This window comes from Salmo salar, chromosome 28, assembly GCF_965601325.2.
Source record: "Salmo salar chromosome 28, fSalSal1, whole genome shotgun sequence".
Classification (NCBI taxonomy): Eukaryota; Metazoa; Chordata; class Actinopteri; order Salmoniformes; family Salmonidae; genus Salmo; species Salmo salar.
Genome location: NC_138318.1, coordinates 38,874,850 through 38,895,008, shown reverse-complemented (window position 1 = coordinate 38,895,008; position 20,159 = coordinate 38,874,850). Strand labels below are relative to the sequence as shown.

The window sequence follows — 20,159 nt, the reverse complement described above, 5'->3', positions numbered from 1 at the left end:
GTTAGCGCCTGTTAGCGCCTGTTAGCGACTGTTAGCGCCTGTTAGCGACTGTTAGCGCCTGTTAGCGACTGTTAGCGCCTGTTAGCGACTGTTAGCGCCTGTTAGTGACTGTTAGCGCCTGTTAGCGCCTGTTAGTGCCTGTTAGCGTGCACGATTCTTGCCATTCTCCTACAACCTCTCTCATCAAGAAGCTGTTTTTTGCCCACAGGACTGCCGCTGACTGGATGTTTTTGTTTTGTCGCACCATTCTCAGTAAACCCTGGACATTGTCGTGCGTGAAAAGCCCAGGAGGGCACAGACGATCATATTACGCTCATAGTTGCTTAGTTAATATACTGGCCAAGTTCGATGTATTAGTAGCCAACTAACGTTATGTAGTTAACCTTAGCTAACATACTGGTACATACTGATGTAATGATATGCTTTGCGGTTCATAAGGATAGCGTAACAAATTGTCAGCCAACATAACGTTTTGCCCATTCTAACGTTCAATCGAAACAGTAACTGAATGCCTCGATGCCTGTCTGCCTGCTTTATATACCAAATCACGTCCACCTCACTCACTGTCTGTAGGAGCAAACCATTTTCGTGAACAGTTTGCTGTACCTAATAAAGTGGCCACTGAGTGTATATGCCATTTAGCAGACGCGTTGACATTTTACGTACGGTGGTCTCGGGAATCGAACCCACAACCCTGGTGTTACAGCACCATGCTGTACCAACTGAGCTACACTGAACAAAAATATAAACGCAACAAGTAAAGTGTTGGTCCCATGTTTCATGATCTGAAATAAAAGATCCCAGAAATGTTGTGCACAAATTTGTTTACATCCCTGTTAGTGAGCATTTCTCCTTTACCAAGATAATCCATCCACCTGACAGGTGTGGCATATTAAGAAGCTGATTAAACAGCATGATCATTACACAGGTGCACCTTGTTCTTGGGACGATAAAAGGCCACACTAAAGTGTGCAGTTCTGTCACACAACACAATGCCACAGATGTCTCAAGTTTTGAGGGAGCGTGTAATTGGCATGCTGACTGCAGGAATGTCCACCACAGCTGTTGCCAGATAATTGAATGTTCATTTCTCTAACATAAGTCGCTTCCAATGTCCTTTTAGAGAATTTGGCAGCACATCCAACCGATCTCACGACCGCAGACCACATGTAACCACGCCAACCAAGGACCTCCACATCCAGCTTCTTCACCTGTGGTATTGTCTGAGACCAGCCACCCGGACAGCTGATGAAACTGTGGGTTTGTCTGAGAACAGCCACCCAGACAGCTGATGAAACTGTGGGTTTGTCTGAGACCAGCCACCCAGACAGTGGATGAAACTGTGGGTTTGTCTGAGACCAGCCACCCGGACAGCTGATGAAACTGTGGGTTTGTCTGAGACCAGCCACCCAGACAGCTGATGAAACTGTGGGTTTGTCTGAGACCAGCCACCCGGACAGCTGATGAAACTGTGGGTTTGTCTGAGAACAGCCACCCAGACAGCTGATGAAACTGTGGTATTGTCTGAGACCAGCCACCCGGACAGCTGATGAAACTGTGGGTTTGTCTGAGACCAGCCACCCAGACAGCTGATGAAACTGTGGTATTGTCTGAGACCAGCCACCCAGACAGCTGATGAAACTGTGGGTTTGTCTGAGACCAGCCACCCAGACAGCTGATGAAACTGTGGGTTTGCACAACTGAAGAATTTCTCCACAAACTGTCAGAAACCGTCTCAGGGAAGCTCATCTGAGTGCTCGTCATCCTCACCAGGGTCTTGACCTGACTGCAGTTCGGCGTCGTAACTGACTTCGGTGGGCAAACGCTCACCTTCAATGCCTATTGGCATGCCGGAGAAGTGTTCTCTTCATGGATTAATCCCAGTTTCAACTGTACCGGGCAGATGACAGACAGCGTGTATGGTGTTGTGTGGGCCGAGCGGTTTGCTGATGTCAATGTTGTGAACAAGAGTTTGACAACATTCCACAGGCCACAATCAACAGCCTGATCAACTCTATGCGATGGAGATGTGTCACGCTGCATCAGGCAAATGGTGGTCACACCAGATACTGACTGGTTTTCTGATCCACGTCCCCTACCTTTTTTATAAAGGCATCTGTGACCAACAGATACATATCTGTATTCCCAGTCATGTGAAATCCATAGATTAGGACCTAATGAATTTATTTCCTTATATGAACTGTAACTCAGTAAAATCATTGAAGTTGTTGCATGTTGTGTTTTTTATATGTTTGTTCAGTGTAAAACGGACCAGATGGATGGTAAGGGCATGTATTTGATAAAAACAGGAAGGAAGGCATCTGTGGAGAGAAAACGATTAATTTGACACGAGAGTGGTGGCAGGAAATGCATATCTGTATTCCCCTCTCTCCTCTCCTCTCCTCCCCTCTCTCCTCACTAGAGTGGAGGCAGGAAACGGTGCCCCTCCAGTGGATTACATTTCAATTACATTTTAGTAAGTTATTGAGGGCTTAGCTGAAGCTTAGGGTAGCTTTTATCCATCAGCAAGCAAACAGTAGTTGGCACTGTTCATATGTCGACTGTTATTGGTTGTTTCAACCATATTTAGATGTGTGACGTGGAATTGGTTTGATGTGTGATGTGGTATTGGTTTGATGTGTGATGTGGTATTGGTTGGTTTGATGTGTGATGTGGTATTGGTTGGTTTGATGTGTGATGTGGTATTGGTTTGATGTGTGATGTGGTATTGGTTGGTTTGATGTGTGATGTGGTATTGGTTTGATGTGTGATGTGGTATTGGTTGGTTTGATGTGTGATGTGGTATTGGTTGGTTTGATGGGTGATGTGGTATTGGTTGGTTTGATGTGTGATGTGGTATTGGTTGGTTTGATGGGTGATGTGGTATTGGTTGGTTTGATGTGTGATGTGGTATTGGTTTGATGTGTGATGTGGTATTGGTTGGTTTGATGGGTGATGTGGTATTGGTTGGTTTGATGGGTGATGTGGTATTGGTTGGTTTGATGGGTGATGTGGTATTGGTTTGATGTGTGATGTGGTATTGGTTGGTTTGATGGGTGATGTGGTATTGGTTTGATGGGTGATGTGGTATTGGTTGGTTTGATGTGTGATGTGGTATTGGTTGGTTTGATGTGTGATGGGTGATGTGGTATTGGTTGGTTTGATGTGTGATGTGGTATTGGTTGGTTTGATGTGTGATGTGTGATGTGGTATTGGTTTGATGTGTGATGTGGTATTGGTTGGTTTGATGGGTGATGTGGTATTGGTTGGTTTGATGTGTGATGTGGTATTGGTTGGTTTGATGGGTGATGTGGTATTGGTTTGATGTGTGATGTGGTATTGGTTGGTTTGATGGGTGATGTAGTATTGGTTTGATGTGTGATGTGGTATTGGTTGGTTTGATGGGTGATGTGGTATTGGTTGGTTTGATGTGTGATGTGGTATTGGTTGGTTTGATGGGTGATGTGGTATTGGTTGGTTTGATGTGTGATGTGGTATTGGTTGGTTTGATGTGTGATGTGGTATTGGTTGGTTTGATGTGTGATGTGGTATTGGTTGGTTTGATGTGTGATGTGGTATTGGTTGGTTTGATGTGTGATGTGGTATTGGTTGGTTTGATGGGTGATGTGGTATTGGTTGGTTTGATGTGTGATGTGGTATTGGTTGGTTTGATGTGTGATGTGGTATTGGTTGGTTTGATGTGGTATTGGTTGGTTTGATGTGTGATGTGGTATTGGTTGGTTTGATGTGTGATGTGGTATTGGTTGGTTTGATGTGTGATGTGGTATTGGTTGGTTTGATGTGTGATGTGGTATTGGTTGGTTTGATGTGTGATGTGGTATTGGTTGGTTTGATGTGTGATGTGGTATTGGTTGGTTTGATGGGTGATGTGGTATTGGTTTGATGTGTGATGTGGTATTGGTTGGTTTGATGTGTGATGTGGTATTGGTTGGTTTGATGTGTGATGTGGTATGGTTGGTTTGATGTGTGATGTGGTATTGGTTGGTTTGATGTGTGATGTGGTATTGGTTGGTTTGATGGGTGATGTGGTATTGGTTGGTTTGATGTGTGATGTGGTATTGGTTGGTTTGCGATTAGTCATTGAATGGAGGGTGCGATTAGTCATTGAATGGAGGGTGCGATTAGTCATTGAATGGAGGGTGCGATTAGTCATTGAATGGAGGGTGCGATTAGTCATTGAATGGAGGGTGCAATTAGTCATTGAATGGAGGGTGCGATTAGTCATTGAATGGAGGGTGCGATTAGTCATTGAATGGAGGGTGCGATTAGTCATTGAATGGAGGGTGTGATTTGTTAGATGTAGTTAAGTCTAGATCTCAGTATGCATTATCATAATCCAGGGTTTTACTGTCTGTTCACAGGGCACCACTACTACCAGGTTCACCATCGACGGCCACAGTGGGGTCCTGCGGATCAAAGCAGGCCAGACACTCGACTACGAGACCACAGCAACACACTTTGTGATAGTGGTTGCCAAGGTGAGATGTAGACTAGCTATGTGTCAATCAATCAATCCATTAATCAATTAACCCCCCCCCCCCCAAATATTTAAGCTCTTTTTACATCAGCAGTTGTCACAAAGTGCTTTATAGATACCAAGACCCAAAACCCCAAAGAGCAATTTGTCACACCTGTCTGGTCTGGTCTGGGAATGCTGATATCTTCTGGCCCTGTCTCTGGGCTTTAGAGGGATGGAAAGCTCTCTCTCCTCTGTCTCTGGGCTTTAGAGGGATGGTAAACTCTCTCCTCTGTCTCTGGGCTTTAGAGGGATGGTAAACTCTCTCTCCTCCGTCTCTGTCTCTGGGCTTTAGAGGGATGGTAAACTCTCTCTCCTCTGTCTCTGGGCTTTAGAGGGATGGTAAACTCTCTCCTCCGTCTCTGTCTCTGGGCTTTAGAGGGATGGTAAACTCTCTCTCCTCTGTCTCTGGGCTTTAGAGGGATGGTAAACTCTCTCTCCTCTGTCTCTGTCTCTGGGCTTTAGAGGGATGGTAAACTCTCTCTCCTCCGTCTCTGGGCTTTAGAGGGATGGTAAACTCTCTCTTCTCTGTCTCTGGGCTTTAGAGGGATGGTAAACTCTCTCTCCTCTGTCTCTGGGCTTTAGAGGGATGGTAAACTCTCTCTCCTCTGTCTCTGGGCTTTAGAGGGATGGTAAACTCTCCTCTGTCTCTGGGCTTTAGAGGGATGGTAAACTCTCTCTCCTCTGTCTCTGTCTCTGGGCTTTAGAGGGATGGTAAACTCTCTCTCCTCTGTCTCTGGGCTTTAGAGGGATGGTAAACTCTCTCTCTCTGTCTCTGGGCTTTAGAGGGATGGTAAACTCTCCTCTGTCTCTGGGCTTTAGAGGGATGGTAAACTCTCTCTCCTCTGTCTCTGGGCTATAGAGGGATGGTAAACTCTCTCTCCTCTCTCTGTCTCTGGGCTTTAGAGGGATGGTAAACTCTCTCCTCCATCTCTGTCTCTGGGCTTTAGAGGGATGGTAAACTCTCTCTCCTCTGTCTCTGTCTCTTGGCTTTAGAGGGATGGTAAAATCTTTCTCCTCTGTCTCTGGGCTTTAGAGGGATGGTAAACTCTCTCTTCTCTGTATCTGGGCTTTAGAGGAATGGTAAACTCTCTCTCCTCCGTCTCTGTCTCTGGGCTTTAGAGGGATGGTAAACTCTCTCTCCTCTGTCTCTGGGCTTTAGAGGGATGGCAAACTCTCTCTCCTCTGTCTCTGGGCTTTAGAGGGATGGTAAACTCTCTCTCCTCTGTCTCTGGGCTTTAGAGGGATGGTAAACTCTCCTCTGTCTCTGGGCTTTAGAGGGATGGTAAACTCTCTCTCCTCTCTCTGTCTCTGGGCTTTAGAGGGATGGTAAACTCTCTCCTCTGTCTCTGTCTCTGGGCTTTAGAGGGATGGTAAACTCTCTCTCCTCTGTCTCTGGGCTTTAGATTGATGGTAAACTCTCTCTCTCTGTCTCTGGGCTTTAGAGGGATGGTAAACTCTCCTCTGTCTCTGGGCTTTAGAGGGATGGTAAACTCTCTCTCCTCTCTCCTCTGTCTCTGGGCTTTAGAGGGATGGTAAACTCTCCTCTGTCTCTGGGCTTTAGAGGGATGGTAAACTCTCTCTCCTCTGTCTCTGTCTCTGGGCTTTAGAGGGATGGTAAACTCTCTCTCCTCTCTCCTCTGTCTCTGGGCTTTAGAGGGATGGTAAACTCTCCTCTGTCTCTGGGCTTTAGAGGGATGGTAAACTCTCTCTCCTCTGTCTCTGTCTCTGGGCTTTAGAGGGATGGTAAACTCTCTCTCCTCTCTCTGTCTCTGGGCTTTTGAGGGATGGTAAACTCTCTCTCCTCTGTCTCTGGGCTTTAGAGGGATGGTAAACTCTCTCTCTCTGTCTCTGGGCTTTAGAGGGATGGTAAACTCTCCTCTGTCTCTGGGCTTTAGAGGGATGGTAAACTCTCTCTCCTCTCTCCTCTGTCTCTGGGCTTTAGAGGGATGGTAAACTCTCCTCTGTCTCTGGGCTTTAGAGGGATGGTAAACTCTCTCTCCTCTCTCCTCTGTCTCTGGGCTTTAGAGGGATGGTAAACTCTCCTCTGTCTCTGGGCTTTAGAGGGATGGTAAACTCTCTCTCCTCTGTCTCTGGGCTTTAGAGGGATGGTAAACTCTCTCTCCTCTGTCTCTGGGCTTTAGAGGGATGGTAAACTCTCTCTCCTCTGTCTCTGGGCTTTAGAGGGATGGTAAACTCTCTATCCTCTGTCTCTGGGCTTTAGAGGGATGGTAAACTCTCTCTCCTCCTTCTCTGTCTCTGGGCTTTAGAGGGATGGTAAACTCTCTCTCCTCTGTCTCTGTCTCTGTCTCTGGGCTTTAGAGGGATGGTAAACTCTCTCCTCCGTCTCTGTCTCTGGGCTTTAGAGGGATGGTAAACTCTCCTCTGTCTCTGGGCTTTAGAGGGATGGTAAACTCTCTCTCCTCTGTCTCTGGGCTTTAGAGGGATGGTAAACTCTCTCTCCTCTGTCTCTGGGCTTTAGAGGGATGGTAAACTCTCCTCTGTCTCTGGGCTTTAGAGGGATGGTAAACTCTTTCTCCTCTGTCTCTGGGCTTTAGAGGGATGGTAAACTCTCTCTCCTCTGTCTCTGGGCTTTAGAGGGATGGTAAACTCTCTCTCCTCCTTCTCTGTCTCTGGGCTTTAGAGGGATGGTAAACTCTCTCTCCTCTGTCTCTGGGCTTTAGAGGGATGGTAAACTCTCTCTCCTCTGTCTCTGGGCTTTAGAGGGATGGTAAACTCTCCTCTGTCTCTGGGCTTTAGAGGGATGGTAAACTCTCTCTCCTCTGTCTCTGGGCTTTAGAGGGATGGTAAACTCTCCTCTGTCTCTGGGCTTTAGAGGGATGGTAAACTCTCTCTCCTCTGTCTCTGGGCTTTAGAGGGATGGTAAACTCTCTCCTCTGTCTCTGTCTCTGGGCTTTAGAGGGATGGTAAACTCTCTCTCCTCTGTCTCTGGGCTTTAGATTGATGGTAAACTCTCTCTCTCTGTCTCTGGGCTTTAGAGGGATGGTAAACTCTCCTCTGTCTCTGGGCTTTAGAGGGATGGTAAACTCTCCTCTGTCTCTGGGCTTTAGAGGGATGGTAAACTCTCCTCTGTCTCTGGGCTTTAGAGGGATGGTAAACTCTCTCTCCTCTGTCTCTGTCTCTGGGCTTTAGAGGGATGGTAAACTCTCTCTCCTCTCTCTGTCTCTGGGCTTTAGAGGGATGGTAAACTCTCTCCTCTGTCTCTGTCTCTGGGCTTTTGAGGGATGGTAAACTCTCTCTCCTCTGTCTCTGGGCTTTAGAGGGATGGTAAACTCTCTCTCTCTGTCTCTGGGCTTTAGAGGGATGGTAAACTCTCCTCTGTCTCTGGGCTTTAGAGGGATGGTAAACTCTCTCTCCTCTCTCCTCTGTCTCTGGGCTTTAGAGGGATGGTAAACTCTCCTCTGTCTCTGGGCTTTAGAGGGATGGTAAACTCTCTCTCCTCTCTCCTCTGTCTCTGGGCTTTAGAGGGATGGTAAACTCTCCTCTGTCTCTGGGCTTTAGAGGGATGGTAAACTCTCTCTCCTCTGTCTCTGGGCTTTAGAGGGATGGTAAACTCTCTCTCCTCTGTCTCTGGGCTTTAGAGGGATGGTAAACTCTCTCTCCTCTGTCTCTGTCTCTGGGCTTTAGAGGGATGGTAAACTCTCTCTCCTCTGTCTCTGGGCTTTAGAGGGATGGTAAACTCTCTATCCTCTGTCTCTGGGCTTTAGAGGGATGGTAAACTCTCTCTCCTCCTTCTCTGTCTCTGGGCTTTAGAGGGATGGTAAACTCTCTCTCCTCTGTCTCTGTCTCTGTCTCTGGGCTTTAGAGGGATGGTAAACTCTCTCCTCCGTCTCTGTCTCTGGGCTTTAGAGGGATGGTAAACTCTCCTCTGTCTCTGGGCTTTAGAGGGATGGTAAACTCTCTCTCCTCTGTCTCTGGGCTTTAGAGGGATGGTAAACTCTCTCTCCTCTGTCTCTGGGCTTTAGAGGGATGGTAAACTCTCCTCTGTCTCTGGGCTTTAGAGGGATGGTAAACTCTTTCTCCTCTGTCTCTGGGCTTTAGAGGGATGGTAAACTCTCTCTCCTCTGTCTCTGGGCTTTAGAGGGATGGTAAACTCTCTCTCCTCCTTCTCTGTCTCTGGGCTTTAGAGGGATGGTAAACTCTCTCTCCTCTGTCTCTGGGCTTTAGAGGGATGGTAAACTCTCTCTCCTCTGTCTCTGGGCTTTAGAGGGATGGTAAACTCTCCTCTGTCTCTGGGCTTTAGAGGGATGGTAAACTCTCTCTCCTCTGTCTCTGGGCTTTAGAGGGATGGTAAACTCTCCTCTGTCTCTGGGCTTTAGAGGGATGGTAAACTCTCTCTCCTCTGTCTCTGGGCTTTAGAGGGATGGTAAACTCTCTCTCCTCTGTCTCTGGGCTTTAGAGGGATGGTAAACTCTCTCCTCCGTCTCTGTCTCTGGGCTTTAGAGGGATGGTAAACTCTCTCCTCCGTCTCTGTCTCTGGGCTTTAGAGGGATGGTAAACTCTCTCTCCTCTGTCTCTGGGCTTTAGAGGGATGGTAAACTCTCTCTCCTCTGTCTCTGGGCTTTAGAGGGATGGTAAACTCTCTCTCCTCTGTCTCTGGCCTTTAGAGGGATGGTAAACTCTCTCTCCTCTGTCTCTGTCTCTGGGCTTTAGAGGGATGGTAAACTCTCTCTCCTCCGTCTCTGTCTCTGGGTTTTAGAGGGATGGTAAACTCTCTCCTTCGTCTCTCTCTGGGCTTTAGAGGGATGGTAAACTCTCTCCTCCGTCTCTGTCTCTGGGCTTTAGAGGGATGGTAAACTCTCTCTCCTCCGTCTCTGTCTCTGGGCTTTAGAGGGATGGTAAACTCTCTCTTCTCTGTCTCTGGGCTTTAGAGGGATGGTAAACTCTCTCTTCTCTGTCTCTGGGCTTTAGAGGGAGGGTAAACTCTCTCTCCTCCGTCTCTGTGTCTGGGCTTTAGAGGGATGGTAAACTCTCTCTCTGTCTCTGGGCTTTAGAGGGATGGTAACCTCTCTCCTTTGTCTCTGTCTCTGGGCTTTAGAGGGATGGTAAACTCTCTCTCCTCCGTCTCTGTCTCTGGGCTTTAGAGGGATGGTAAACTCTCTCTCCTCCGTCTCTGGGCTTTAGAGGGATGGTAAACTCTCTCTCCTCTGTCTCTGGGCTTTAGAGGGATGGTAAACTCTCTCTCCTCCGTCTCTGTCTCTGGGCTTTAGAGGGATGGTAAACTCTCTCTCCTCTGTCTCTGGGCTTTAGAGGGATTGTAAACTCTCTCTCCTCCGTCTCTGTCTCTGGGCTTTAGAGGGATGGTAAACTCTCTCTCCTCTGTCTCTGGGCTTTAGAGGGATGGTAAACTCTCCTCTGTCTCTGGGCTTTAGAGGGATGGTAAACTCTCTCTCCTCCGTCTCTGTCTCTGGGTTTTAGAGGGATGGTAAACTCTCTCCTTCGTCTCTCTCTGGGCTTTAGAGGGATGGTAAACTCTCTCTCCTCTGTCTCTATCTCTTGGCTTTAGAGGGAGGGTAAACTCTCTCTCCTCCGTCTCTGTCTCTGGGCTTTAGAGGGATGGTAAACTCTCTTCTGTCTCTGGGCTTTAGAGGGATGGTAAACTCTCTCCTTTGTCTCTGTCTCTGGGCTTTAGAGGGATGGTAAACTCTCTCTCCTCCGGCTCTGTCTCTGGGCTTTAGAGGGATGGTAAACTCTCTCTCCTCCGTCTCTGGGCTTTAGAGGGATGGTAAACTCTTTCTCCTCTGTCTCTGGGCTTTAGAGGGATGGTAAACTCTCTCTCCTCTGTCTCTGGGCTTTAGAGGGATGGTAAACTCTCTCTCCTCCGTCTCTGTCTCTGGGCTTTAGAGGGATGGTAAACTCTCTCTCCTCTGTCTCTGGGCTTTAGAGGGATGGTAAACTCTCTCTCCTCTGTCTCTGTCTCTGGGCTTTAGAGGGATGGTAAACTCTCTCTCCTCTGTCTCTGTCTCTGGGCTTTAGAGGGATGGTAAACTCTCTCTCCTCTGTCTCTGTCTCTGGGCTTTAGAGGGATGGTAAACTCTCTCTCCTCTGTCTCTGTCTCTGGGCTTTAGAGGGATGGTAAACTCTCTCTCCTCTGTCTCTGGGCTTTAGAGGGATGGTAAACTCTCTCTCCTCTGTCTCTGTCTCTGGGCTTTAGAGGGATGGTAAACTCTCTCTCGTCTGTCTCTGTCTCTGGGCTTTAGAGGGATGGTAAACTCTCTCTCCTCTGTCTCTGTGCTTTAGAGGGATGGTAAACTCTCTCTCCTCTGTCTCTGGGCTTTAGAGGGATGGTAAACTCTCTCTCCTCTGTCTCTGGGCTTTAGAGGGATGGTAAACTCTCTCTCCTCTGTCTCTGTCTCTGGGCTTTAGAGGGATGGTAAACTCTCTCTCCTCTGTCTCTGGGCTTTAGAGGGATGGTAAACTCTCTCTCCTCTGTCTCTGGGCTTTAGAGGGATGGTAAACTCTCTCTCCTCTGTCTCTGTCTCTGGGCTTTAGAGGGATGGTAAACTCTCCTCTGTCTCTGGGCTTTAGAGGGATGGTAAACTCTCTCTCCTCTGTCTCTGGGCTTTAGAGGGATGGTAAACTCTCCTCTGTCTCTGGGCTTTAGAGGGATGGTAAACTCTCTCTCCTCTGTCTCTGGGCTTTAGAGGGATGGTAAACTCTCTCTCCTCTGTCTCTGGGCTTTAGAGGGATGGTAAACTCTCCTCTGTCTCTGGGCTTTAGAGGGATGGTAAACTCTCTCTCCTCTGTCTCTGGGCTTTAGAGGGATGGTAAACTCTCCTCTGTCTCTGGGCTTTAGAGGGATGGTAAACTCTCTCTCCTCTGTCTCTGGGCTTTAGAGGGATGGTAAACTCTCTCTCCTCTGTCTCTGGCCTTTAGAGGGATGGTAAACTCTCTCTCCTCTGTCTCTGTCTCTGGGCTTTAGAGGGATGGTAAACTCTCTCTCCTCCGTCTCTGTCTCTGGGTTTTAGAGGGATGGTAAACTCTCTCCTTCGTCTCTCTCTGGGCTTTAGAGGGATGGTAAACTCTCTCCTCCGTCTCTGTCTCTGGGCTTTAGAGGGATGGTAAACTCTCTCTCCTCCGTCTCTGTCTCTGGGCTTTAGAGGGATGGTAAACTCTCTCTTCTCTGTCTCTGGGCTTTAGAGGGATGGTAAACTCTCTCTTCTCTGTCTCTGGGCTTTAGAGGGATGGTAAACTCTCTCTCCTCTGTCTCTATCTCTGGGCTTTAGAGGGAGGGTAAACTCTCTCTCCTCCGTCTCTGTGTCTGGGCTTTAGAGGGATGGTAAACTCTCTTCTGTCTCTGGGCTTTAGAGGGATGGTAACCTCTCTCCTTTGTCTCTGTCTCTGGGCTTTAGAGGGATGGTAAACTCTCTCTCCTCCGTCTCTGTCTCTGGGCTTTAGAGGGATGGTAAACTCTCTCTCCTCTGTCTCTGGGCTTTAGAGGGATGGTAAACTCTCTCTCCTCCGTCTCTGTCTCTGGGCTTTAGAGGGATGGTAAACTCTCTCTCCTCTGTCTCTGGGCTTTAGAGGGATTGTAAACTCTCTCTCCTCCGTCTCTGTCTCTGGGCTTTAGAGGGATGGTAAACTCTCTCTCCTCTGTCTCTGGGCTTTAGAGGGATGGTAAACTCTCCTCTGTCTCTGGGCTTTAGAGGGATGGTAAACTCTCTCTCCTCCGTCTCTGTCTCTGGGTTTTAGAGGGATGGTAAACTCTCTCCTTCGTCTCTCTCTGGGCTTTAGAGGGATGGTAAACTCTCTCTCCTCTGTCTCTATCTCTTGGCTTTAGAGGGAGGGTAAACTCTCTCTCCTCCGTCTCTGTCTCTGGGCTTTAGAGGGATGGTAAACTCTCTTCTGTCTCTGGGCTTTAGAGGGATGGTAAACTCTCTCCTTTGTCTCTGTCTCTGGGCTTTAGAGGGATGGTAAACTCTCTCTCCTCCGTCTCTGTCTCTGGGCTTTAGAGGGATGGTAAACTCTCTCTCCTCCGTCTCTGGGCTTTAGAGGGATGGTAAACTCTTTCTCCTCTGTCTCTGGGCTTTAGAGGGATGGTAAACTCTCTCTCCTCTGTCTCTGGGCTTTAGAGGGATGGTAAACTCTCTCTCCTCCGTCTCTGTCTCTGGGCTTTAGAGGGATGGTAAACTCTCTCTCCTCTGTCTCTGGGCTTTAGAGGGATGGTAAACTCTCTCTCCTCTGTCTCTGTCTCTGGGCTTTAGAGGGATGGTAAACTCTCTCTCCTCTGTCTCTGTCTCTGGGCTTTAGAGGGATGGTAAACTCTCTCTCCTCTGTCTCTGTCTCTGGGCTTTAGAGGGATGGTAAACTCTCTCTCCTCTGTCTCTGTCTCTGGGCTTTAGAGGGATGGTAAACTCTCTCTCCTCTGTCTCTGGGCTTTAGAGGGATGGTAAACTCTCTCTCCTCTGTCTCTGTCTCTGGGCTTTAGAGGGATGGTAAACTCTCTCTCGTCTGTCTCTGTCTCTGGGCTTTAGAGGGATGGTAAACTCTCTCTCCTCTGTCTCTGTGCTTTAGAGGGATGGTAAACTCTCTCTCCTCTGTCTCTGGGCTTTAGAGGGATGGTAAACTCTCTCTCCTCTGTCTCTGGGCTTTAGAGGGATGGTAAACTCTCTCTCCTCTGTCTCTGTCTCTGGGCTTTAGAGGGATGGTAAACTCTCTCTCCTCTGTCTCTGGGCTTTAGAGGGATGGTAAACTCTCTCTCCTCTGTCTCTGGGCTTTAGAGGGATGGTAAACTCTCTCTCCTCTGTCTCTGTCTCTGGGCTTTAGAGGAATGGTAAACTCTCCTCTGTCTCTGGGCTTTAGAGGGATGGTAAACTCTCTCTCCTCCATCTCTGTCTCTGGGTTTTAGAGGGGTGGTAAAGTCTCTCCTTCGTCTCTCTCTGGGCTTTAGAGGGATGGTAAACTCTCTCTCCTCCGTCTCTGTCTCTGTGCTTTAGAGGGATGGTAAACTCTCTCTCCTCCGTCTCTGTCTCTGGGCTTTAGAGGGATGGTAAACTCTCTCTCCTCTGTCTCTGGGCTTTAGAGGGATGGTAAACTCTCTCTCTTCCGTCTCTGTCTCTGGGCTTTAGAGGGATGGTAAACTCTCTCTTCTCTGTCTCTGGGCTTTAGAGGGATGGTAAACTCTCTCTCCTCTGTCTCTATCTCTGGGCTTTAGAGGGAGGTTAAACTCTCTCTCCTCCGTCTCTGTCTCTGGGCTTTAGAGGGATGGTAAACTCTCTTCTGTCTCTGGGCTTTAGAGGGATGGTAAACTCTCTCCTTTGTCTCTGTCTCTGGGCTTTAGAGGGATGGTAAACTCTCTCTCCTCCGTCTCTGTCTCTGGGCTTTAGAGGGATGGTAAACTCTCTCTCCTCCGTCTCTGGGCTTTAGAGGGATGGTAAACTCTCTCTCCTCTGTCTCTGGGCTTTAGAGGGATTGTAAACTCTCTCTCCTCCGTCTCTGTCTCTGGGCTTTAGAGGGATGGTAAACTCTCTCTCCTCCGTCTCTGTCTCTGGGCTTTAGAGGGATGGTAAACTCTCTCTCCTCTGTCTCTGGGCTTTAGAGGGATGGTAAACTCTCTCTCCTCTGTCTCTGTCTCTGGGCTTTAGAGGGATGGTAAACTCTCTCTCCTCTGTCTCTGGGCTTTAGAGGGATGGTAAACTCTCTCTCCTCTGTCTCTGGGCTTTAGAGGGATGGTAAACTCTCTCTCTTCTGTCTCTGGGCTTTAGAGGGATGGTAAACTCTCTCTCCTCTGTCTCTGGGCTTTAGAGGGATGGTAAACTCTCTCTCCTCTGTCTCTGGGCTTTAGAGGGATGGTAAACTCTCTCTCCTCTGTCTCTGTCTCTGGGCTTTAGAGGGATGGTAAACTCTCTCTCCTCCTTGCCTGTCTCTCAGGGGGAGGAAAACTTGTCCTCTTCTCTGAGTCATGGGGGAAGGTGAAGGGCTGGGGGTCTCTCCTCCGTCTCTGTCTCAGAGGGCGGGATGGTAAACTTGTCCTCTTCTCTGAGTCATGGGGGAAGGTGAAGGGCTGGGGGTCTCTCCTCCGTCTCTGTCTCAGAGGGCGGGATGGTAAACTTGTCCTCTTCTCTGAGCCATGGGGGAAGGTGAAGGGCTGGGGGTCTCTCTTCCGTCTCTGTCTTTTAGCCTCAGTGGGAGGATCAGCTCCTCTCCTACATCCCTGTGTCCGTCTCTAAGCTCTTGTGGCGCGTCAGCCCTGATTACCTAAGGCCACACTACAACGCGGCCTTTGACCCCACCACCTGGCAGTTGATTGACTAATTGTCTTGGGTGAAGGAGCATGTTGTTTTACGACAGGATGTTTGTAAACAACAAGACAAGCCCTTTATTATATGTTAAAGTGTGTATTTTAACGGAAGCCTGATCACATATGAAATGTACATGGTACATCCGTAACAGATGGGGGGTGTGGGGGGATCTGTGACAACTCGCTCCTCAGTCTGAAGTATCGCCCCTTTGCGCCGTTGGAGAAGGTATTTTTCATGAGTGGGATGGAGTTTCTGGATGTGCAGATGAGGGGGATGTGGTACCTCCTCACTAGTAAACACTGTTACGGCCTTTACACAGAGGGTTAACTTCTGCACAATAGTGATTTTATCCCCCGTAACATCAGCACCGCGTAATCAGTCATTATTTACCATGTCCAATGTCTAACCTTCTGTTGTATCCATCAGGATGGGGGTGGACAGTACAAAGGGAAGCACCAGGTGTTGACATCTACAGCCACCATAACCATCAACGTCCTCGACGCTCAAGACACTCCTCCAGCCTTCATTGGAGCTCCTTACTTTGGCTACGTCTACGAGGTCTCACTTCCTGTAAGTACAACACAACCTCCTTACTTTGGCTGCATCTACGAGGTCTCACTTCCTGTAAGTACAACACAACCTCCTTACTTTGGCTATGCCTACGAGGTCTCACTTCCTGTAAGTACAACACAACCTCCTTACTTTGGCTACATCTACGAGGTCTGTAAGCACATCATAACCTGATGATCCTCTGGTCTTTAACACATAACCCTGTTATAAAAAAGCTGTAAGACTTATTTTTTGAACTTTTGGGAACTTTTGCAAGTCATTGCTTTATAATCAATACATTGTAATTTAATTATTTTTGAATAACATCTTGCCATATTAACATCCGCTACATTACCAAAAGTATGTGGACACATGCTCGTCGAAAGTCTCATTCCAAAATCACGGGCATTAATATTGAGTTGGTCCCCCCTTTTGCTGCTATAACTGCCTCCACTCTTCTTGGGAGGTTTTCCACTAGATGTTGGAACATTGCTGAGGGGGACTTGCTTCCATTCAGCCACAAGAGCATCAGTGAGGTCGGGGCATTAATGTTTGGCGATTAGGCCTGGCTCGCAGTCGGTATTCCAATTCATCCCAAAGCTGTTAGATGGGGTTGAGGTCAGGGTTCTGTGCAGGCCAGTCAAGTTCTTCCACACCGATGTCAACAAAACATTTCTGTATGTACCTCGCTTTGTGCACAGGGGCATTTTCATGCTAAAACAGGAAAGGGCCTTCCCCAAACCGTTGCCACAAAGTACAGAATCGTCTTGAAGGTCATTATATACTGTAGCGTTAAGATTTCTCTTCACTGGAACTAAGGGGCCCGAACCATGAAAAACAGCCCCAGACCATTATTCCTCCTCCACCAAACTTTACAGTTGGCACTATGCATTCGGGCAGGTAGCGTTCTCCTGGTATCAGATTTGTCCGTCAGACTGCCAGATGGTGAAGCGTGATTTATCACTCCAGAGAACCCATTTCCACTGCTCCAGAGTCCAATGGCGGCGAGCTTTACACCACTCCAGCTGACGCTTGGCATTGAGCATGGTGATATTAGGCTTGTGTGTGGCTGCTCAGCCATGGAAACCCATTTCATGAAGCTCCCGACGAACAGTTCCTGTGCTGATGTTGCTTCAAGAGGCAGTTTGGAACTCAGTAGTGAGTGTTGCAACTGAGGACAGACTATTGTTACGCGCTTCAGCACTCTGCGGTCCCGTTCTGTGAGCTTGTGGCCTACCACTTCGTGGCTGAGCCGTTGTTGCTCCTACATGTTGCTCCACTTCACAATAACAACACTTACAGTTAACCGGGGCAGCTCCAGCAGGGCAGAAATTTGACGAACTGACTTGTTGGAAAGGTGGCATCCTATGACGGTGCCACATTGAAAGTCACTGAGCTCTTCAGTAACGCCATTCTACTGCCAATGTTTGTCTATGGAGATTGCATGGCTGTGTGCTCAATTTTATACACCTGTCAGCAACGGGTGTGGCTGAAATAGCCGAATCCACTAATTTGAAGGGGTGTCCACATACTTTTGTATATATAGTGTATGTTCCAGTAGTTTTTATTAAATATCTTTCCTGCCATTTCTTTATGATTTATAATTTGTTATTTGCAGGGTTCTGAAATATCCACTGTGTTTGCCAAAGATGGAGACGAAGGAAACCCTAATCCTATTCATTATTCTATTACCAATGGTAAGTTCTGAACACACACACACACACACACACACACACACACACACACACACACACACACACACACACACACACACACACACACACACACACACACACACACACACACACACAATACAAAGCTATTTCTTTACAAAGTGATAATAAATCATTGTCTACCGTGTGTTTGTCTACAGTTTCACAGATATTTGTGATTTCTGTATAAGTCATGATTCACACTCTTTCCTTTCTTCTGCAGGTAGTGAGGGTGTCTTCACCATCAATAGCACAAGTGGTTGTATCAGCCTATCAACTTATCCAGTCACGCTGAGGAATGAATTATATGAAATCCATGTCAAGGTAACAAGCCTTTCCTTATCCTGTTATTATGCTGTTCTTTCTAGGTTATTACATGGTTAGTACATATGTTTTATTGTCTGATCTCTTTCTCTCGCTCTCGCTCTCGCTCTCTCTGTCTCTGTCTCTCCTCTCTGTCTCCTCTGTCTCTGTCTCTGTCTCTGTCTCTCTCTCTCTCCTCTCCTCTCTCTCTGGCTCTGTCTCTCCTCTCTCTCTCTCTCTCTCTCTCTCTCTCTCTCTCTGTCTCTCTCTCTCTCTCTCTCTTTGTCTCTGTCTCTCTCTCTCTCTCTCTCTCTCTGTCTCTGTCTTTCTCTCTGTCTCTCTCCTCTCTCTCAGGCCACTGAGCTGGGGCCGAGTGATGAGCTGTTGGACTACTATACCATGACTGTGGTGACAGTTCGAGTGGTCGACCTCAACAACCACCCTCCTACCTTCTACGGAGAGAACGGGCCCCAGAGCCAGTTCGAGGTGACCATGTATGAGCACCCTCCAGAGGGGGAGATCCTCAGGGGGCTGAAGATAACGGTCAACGACTCTGATCAGGTACTGGAAGGAAGAATCTGTATCCCAAATCGCATCCTATTCCCTATATAGTGCATTACTTTTGACTAGGGCCCTATAATATATTACCCCATTACCCTATCACACTACCCCATTACCCTATATTATATCACCCCATTACCCTACTACCATATATTACCCCATTACCCTATAATATATCAGCCCATTACCCTATAATATATCACCCCATTACCCTATTACACTATATTACCCCTTTACCCTATATTATATCACCCATTACCCTATCACACATATCACCCCATTACCCTATATTATATCACCCCATTACCCTATCCCACTATATCACCCCATTACCCTACTACCATATATTACCCCATTACCCTATAATATATCACCCCATTACCCTATTACACTATATCACCCCATTACCCTACTACCATATATTACCCCATTACCCTACTACCATATATTACCCCATTACCCTATAATATATCACCCCATTACCCTATCACACTATATCACCCCATTACCCTATCACACTATATCACCCCATTACCCTATCACACTATATCACCCCATTACCCTATATTATATCACCCCATTACCCTATTACACTATATCACCCCATTACCCTATATTATATCACCCCATTACCCTATCACACCATATCACCCCATTACCCTATCACACTATATCACCCCATTACCCTATCACACTATATCACCCCATTACCCTATCACACTATATCACCCCATTACCCTATATTATATCACCCCATTACCCTATTACACTATATCACCCCATTACCCTATATTATATCACCCCATTACCCTATATTATATCACCCCATTACCCTACTACCATATATTACCCCATTACCCTATAATATATCACCCCATTACCCTATCCCACTATATCACCCCATTACCCTACTACCATATATTACCCCATTACCCTATAATATATCACCCCATTACCCTATTACACTATATCACCCCATTACCCTACTACCATATATTACCCCATTACCCTACTACCATATATTACCCCATTACCCTATAATATATCACCCCATTACCCTATCACACTATATCACCCCATTACCCTATCACACTATATCACCCCATTACCCTATCACACTATATCACCCCATTACCCTATATTATATCACCCCATTACCCTATTACACTATATCACCCCATTACCCTATATTATATCACCCCATTACCCTATCACACCATATCACCCCATTACCCTATCACACTATATCACCCCATTACCCTATCACACTATATCACCCCATTACCCTATCACACTATATCACCCCATTACCCTATATTATATCACCCCATTACCCTATCCCACTATATCACCCCATTACCCTACTACCATATATTACCCCATTACCCTATAATATATCACCCATTACCCTATCACACTATATCACCCCATTACCCTATCACACTATATCACCCCATTACCCTATATTATATCACCCCATTACCCTATTACACTATATCACCCCATTACCCTATCACACTATATCACCCCATTACCTTATATTATATCACCCATTACCCTATATTATATCACCCCATTACCCTATCACACTATATCACCCCATTACCCTATATTATATCACTCCATTACCCTATATTATATCACCTCATTACCCTATATTATATCACCTCATTACCCTATATTATATCACCCCATTACCCTATATTATATCACCTCATTACCCTATATTATATCACCCCATTACCCTATCACACTATATCACCCATTACCCTATCACACTATATCACCCATTACCTTATATTATATCACCCATTACCCTATATTATATCACCCCATTACCCTCACACATATCACCCCATTACCCTATATTATATCACCACATTACCCTATCACACTATATCACCCCATTACCCTACATTATATCACCCATTACCCTATCACACTATATCACCCCATTACCCTATATTATATCACCCCATTACCCTATCACAAATATCACCCCATTACCCAATATTATATCACCCATTACCCTATCACACTATATCACCCCATTACCCTATATTATATCACCCCATTACCCTATCACACTATATCACCCCATTACCCTATATTATATCACCCCATTACCCTATATTATATCACCCCATTACCCTATATTATATCACCTCATTACCCTATATTATATCACCCCATTACCCTATATTATATCACCCCATTACCCTATATTATATCACC

At 46.9% G+C, this 20,159-nt stretch overlaps 1 protein-coding gene across 1 annotated transcript in view; it reads left to right on the top strand.

Annotated features, from left to right (window-relative positions):
* LOC106589931 (cadherin-related family member 1a) overlaps positions 1–20,159 on the top strand; it is a 46,334-nt gene that overhangs the window by 3,875 nt on the left and 22,300 nt on the right. The window contains exons 6-10 of the mRNA XM_045710225.2: positions 4,383–4,499; positions 15,226–15,369; positions 16,967–17,045; positions 17,284–17,384; positions 17,718–17,924. Coding sequence (XP_045566181.2) covers positions 4,383–4,499; positions 15,226–15,369; positions 16,967–17,045; positions 17,284–17,384; positions 17,718–17,924 — 648 coding nt within the window. The remainder of the gene's footprint in view (positions 1–4,382; positions 4,500–15,225; positions 15,370–16,966; positions 17,046–17,283; positions 17,385–17,717; positions 17,925–20,159) is intronic.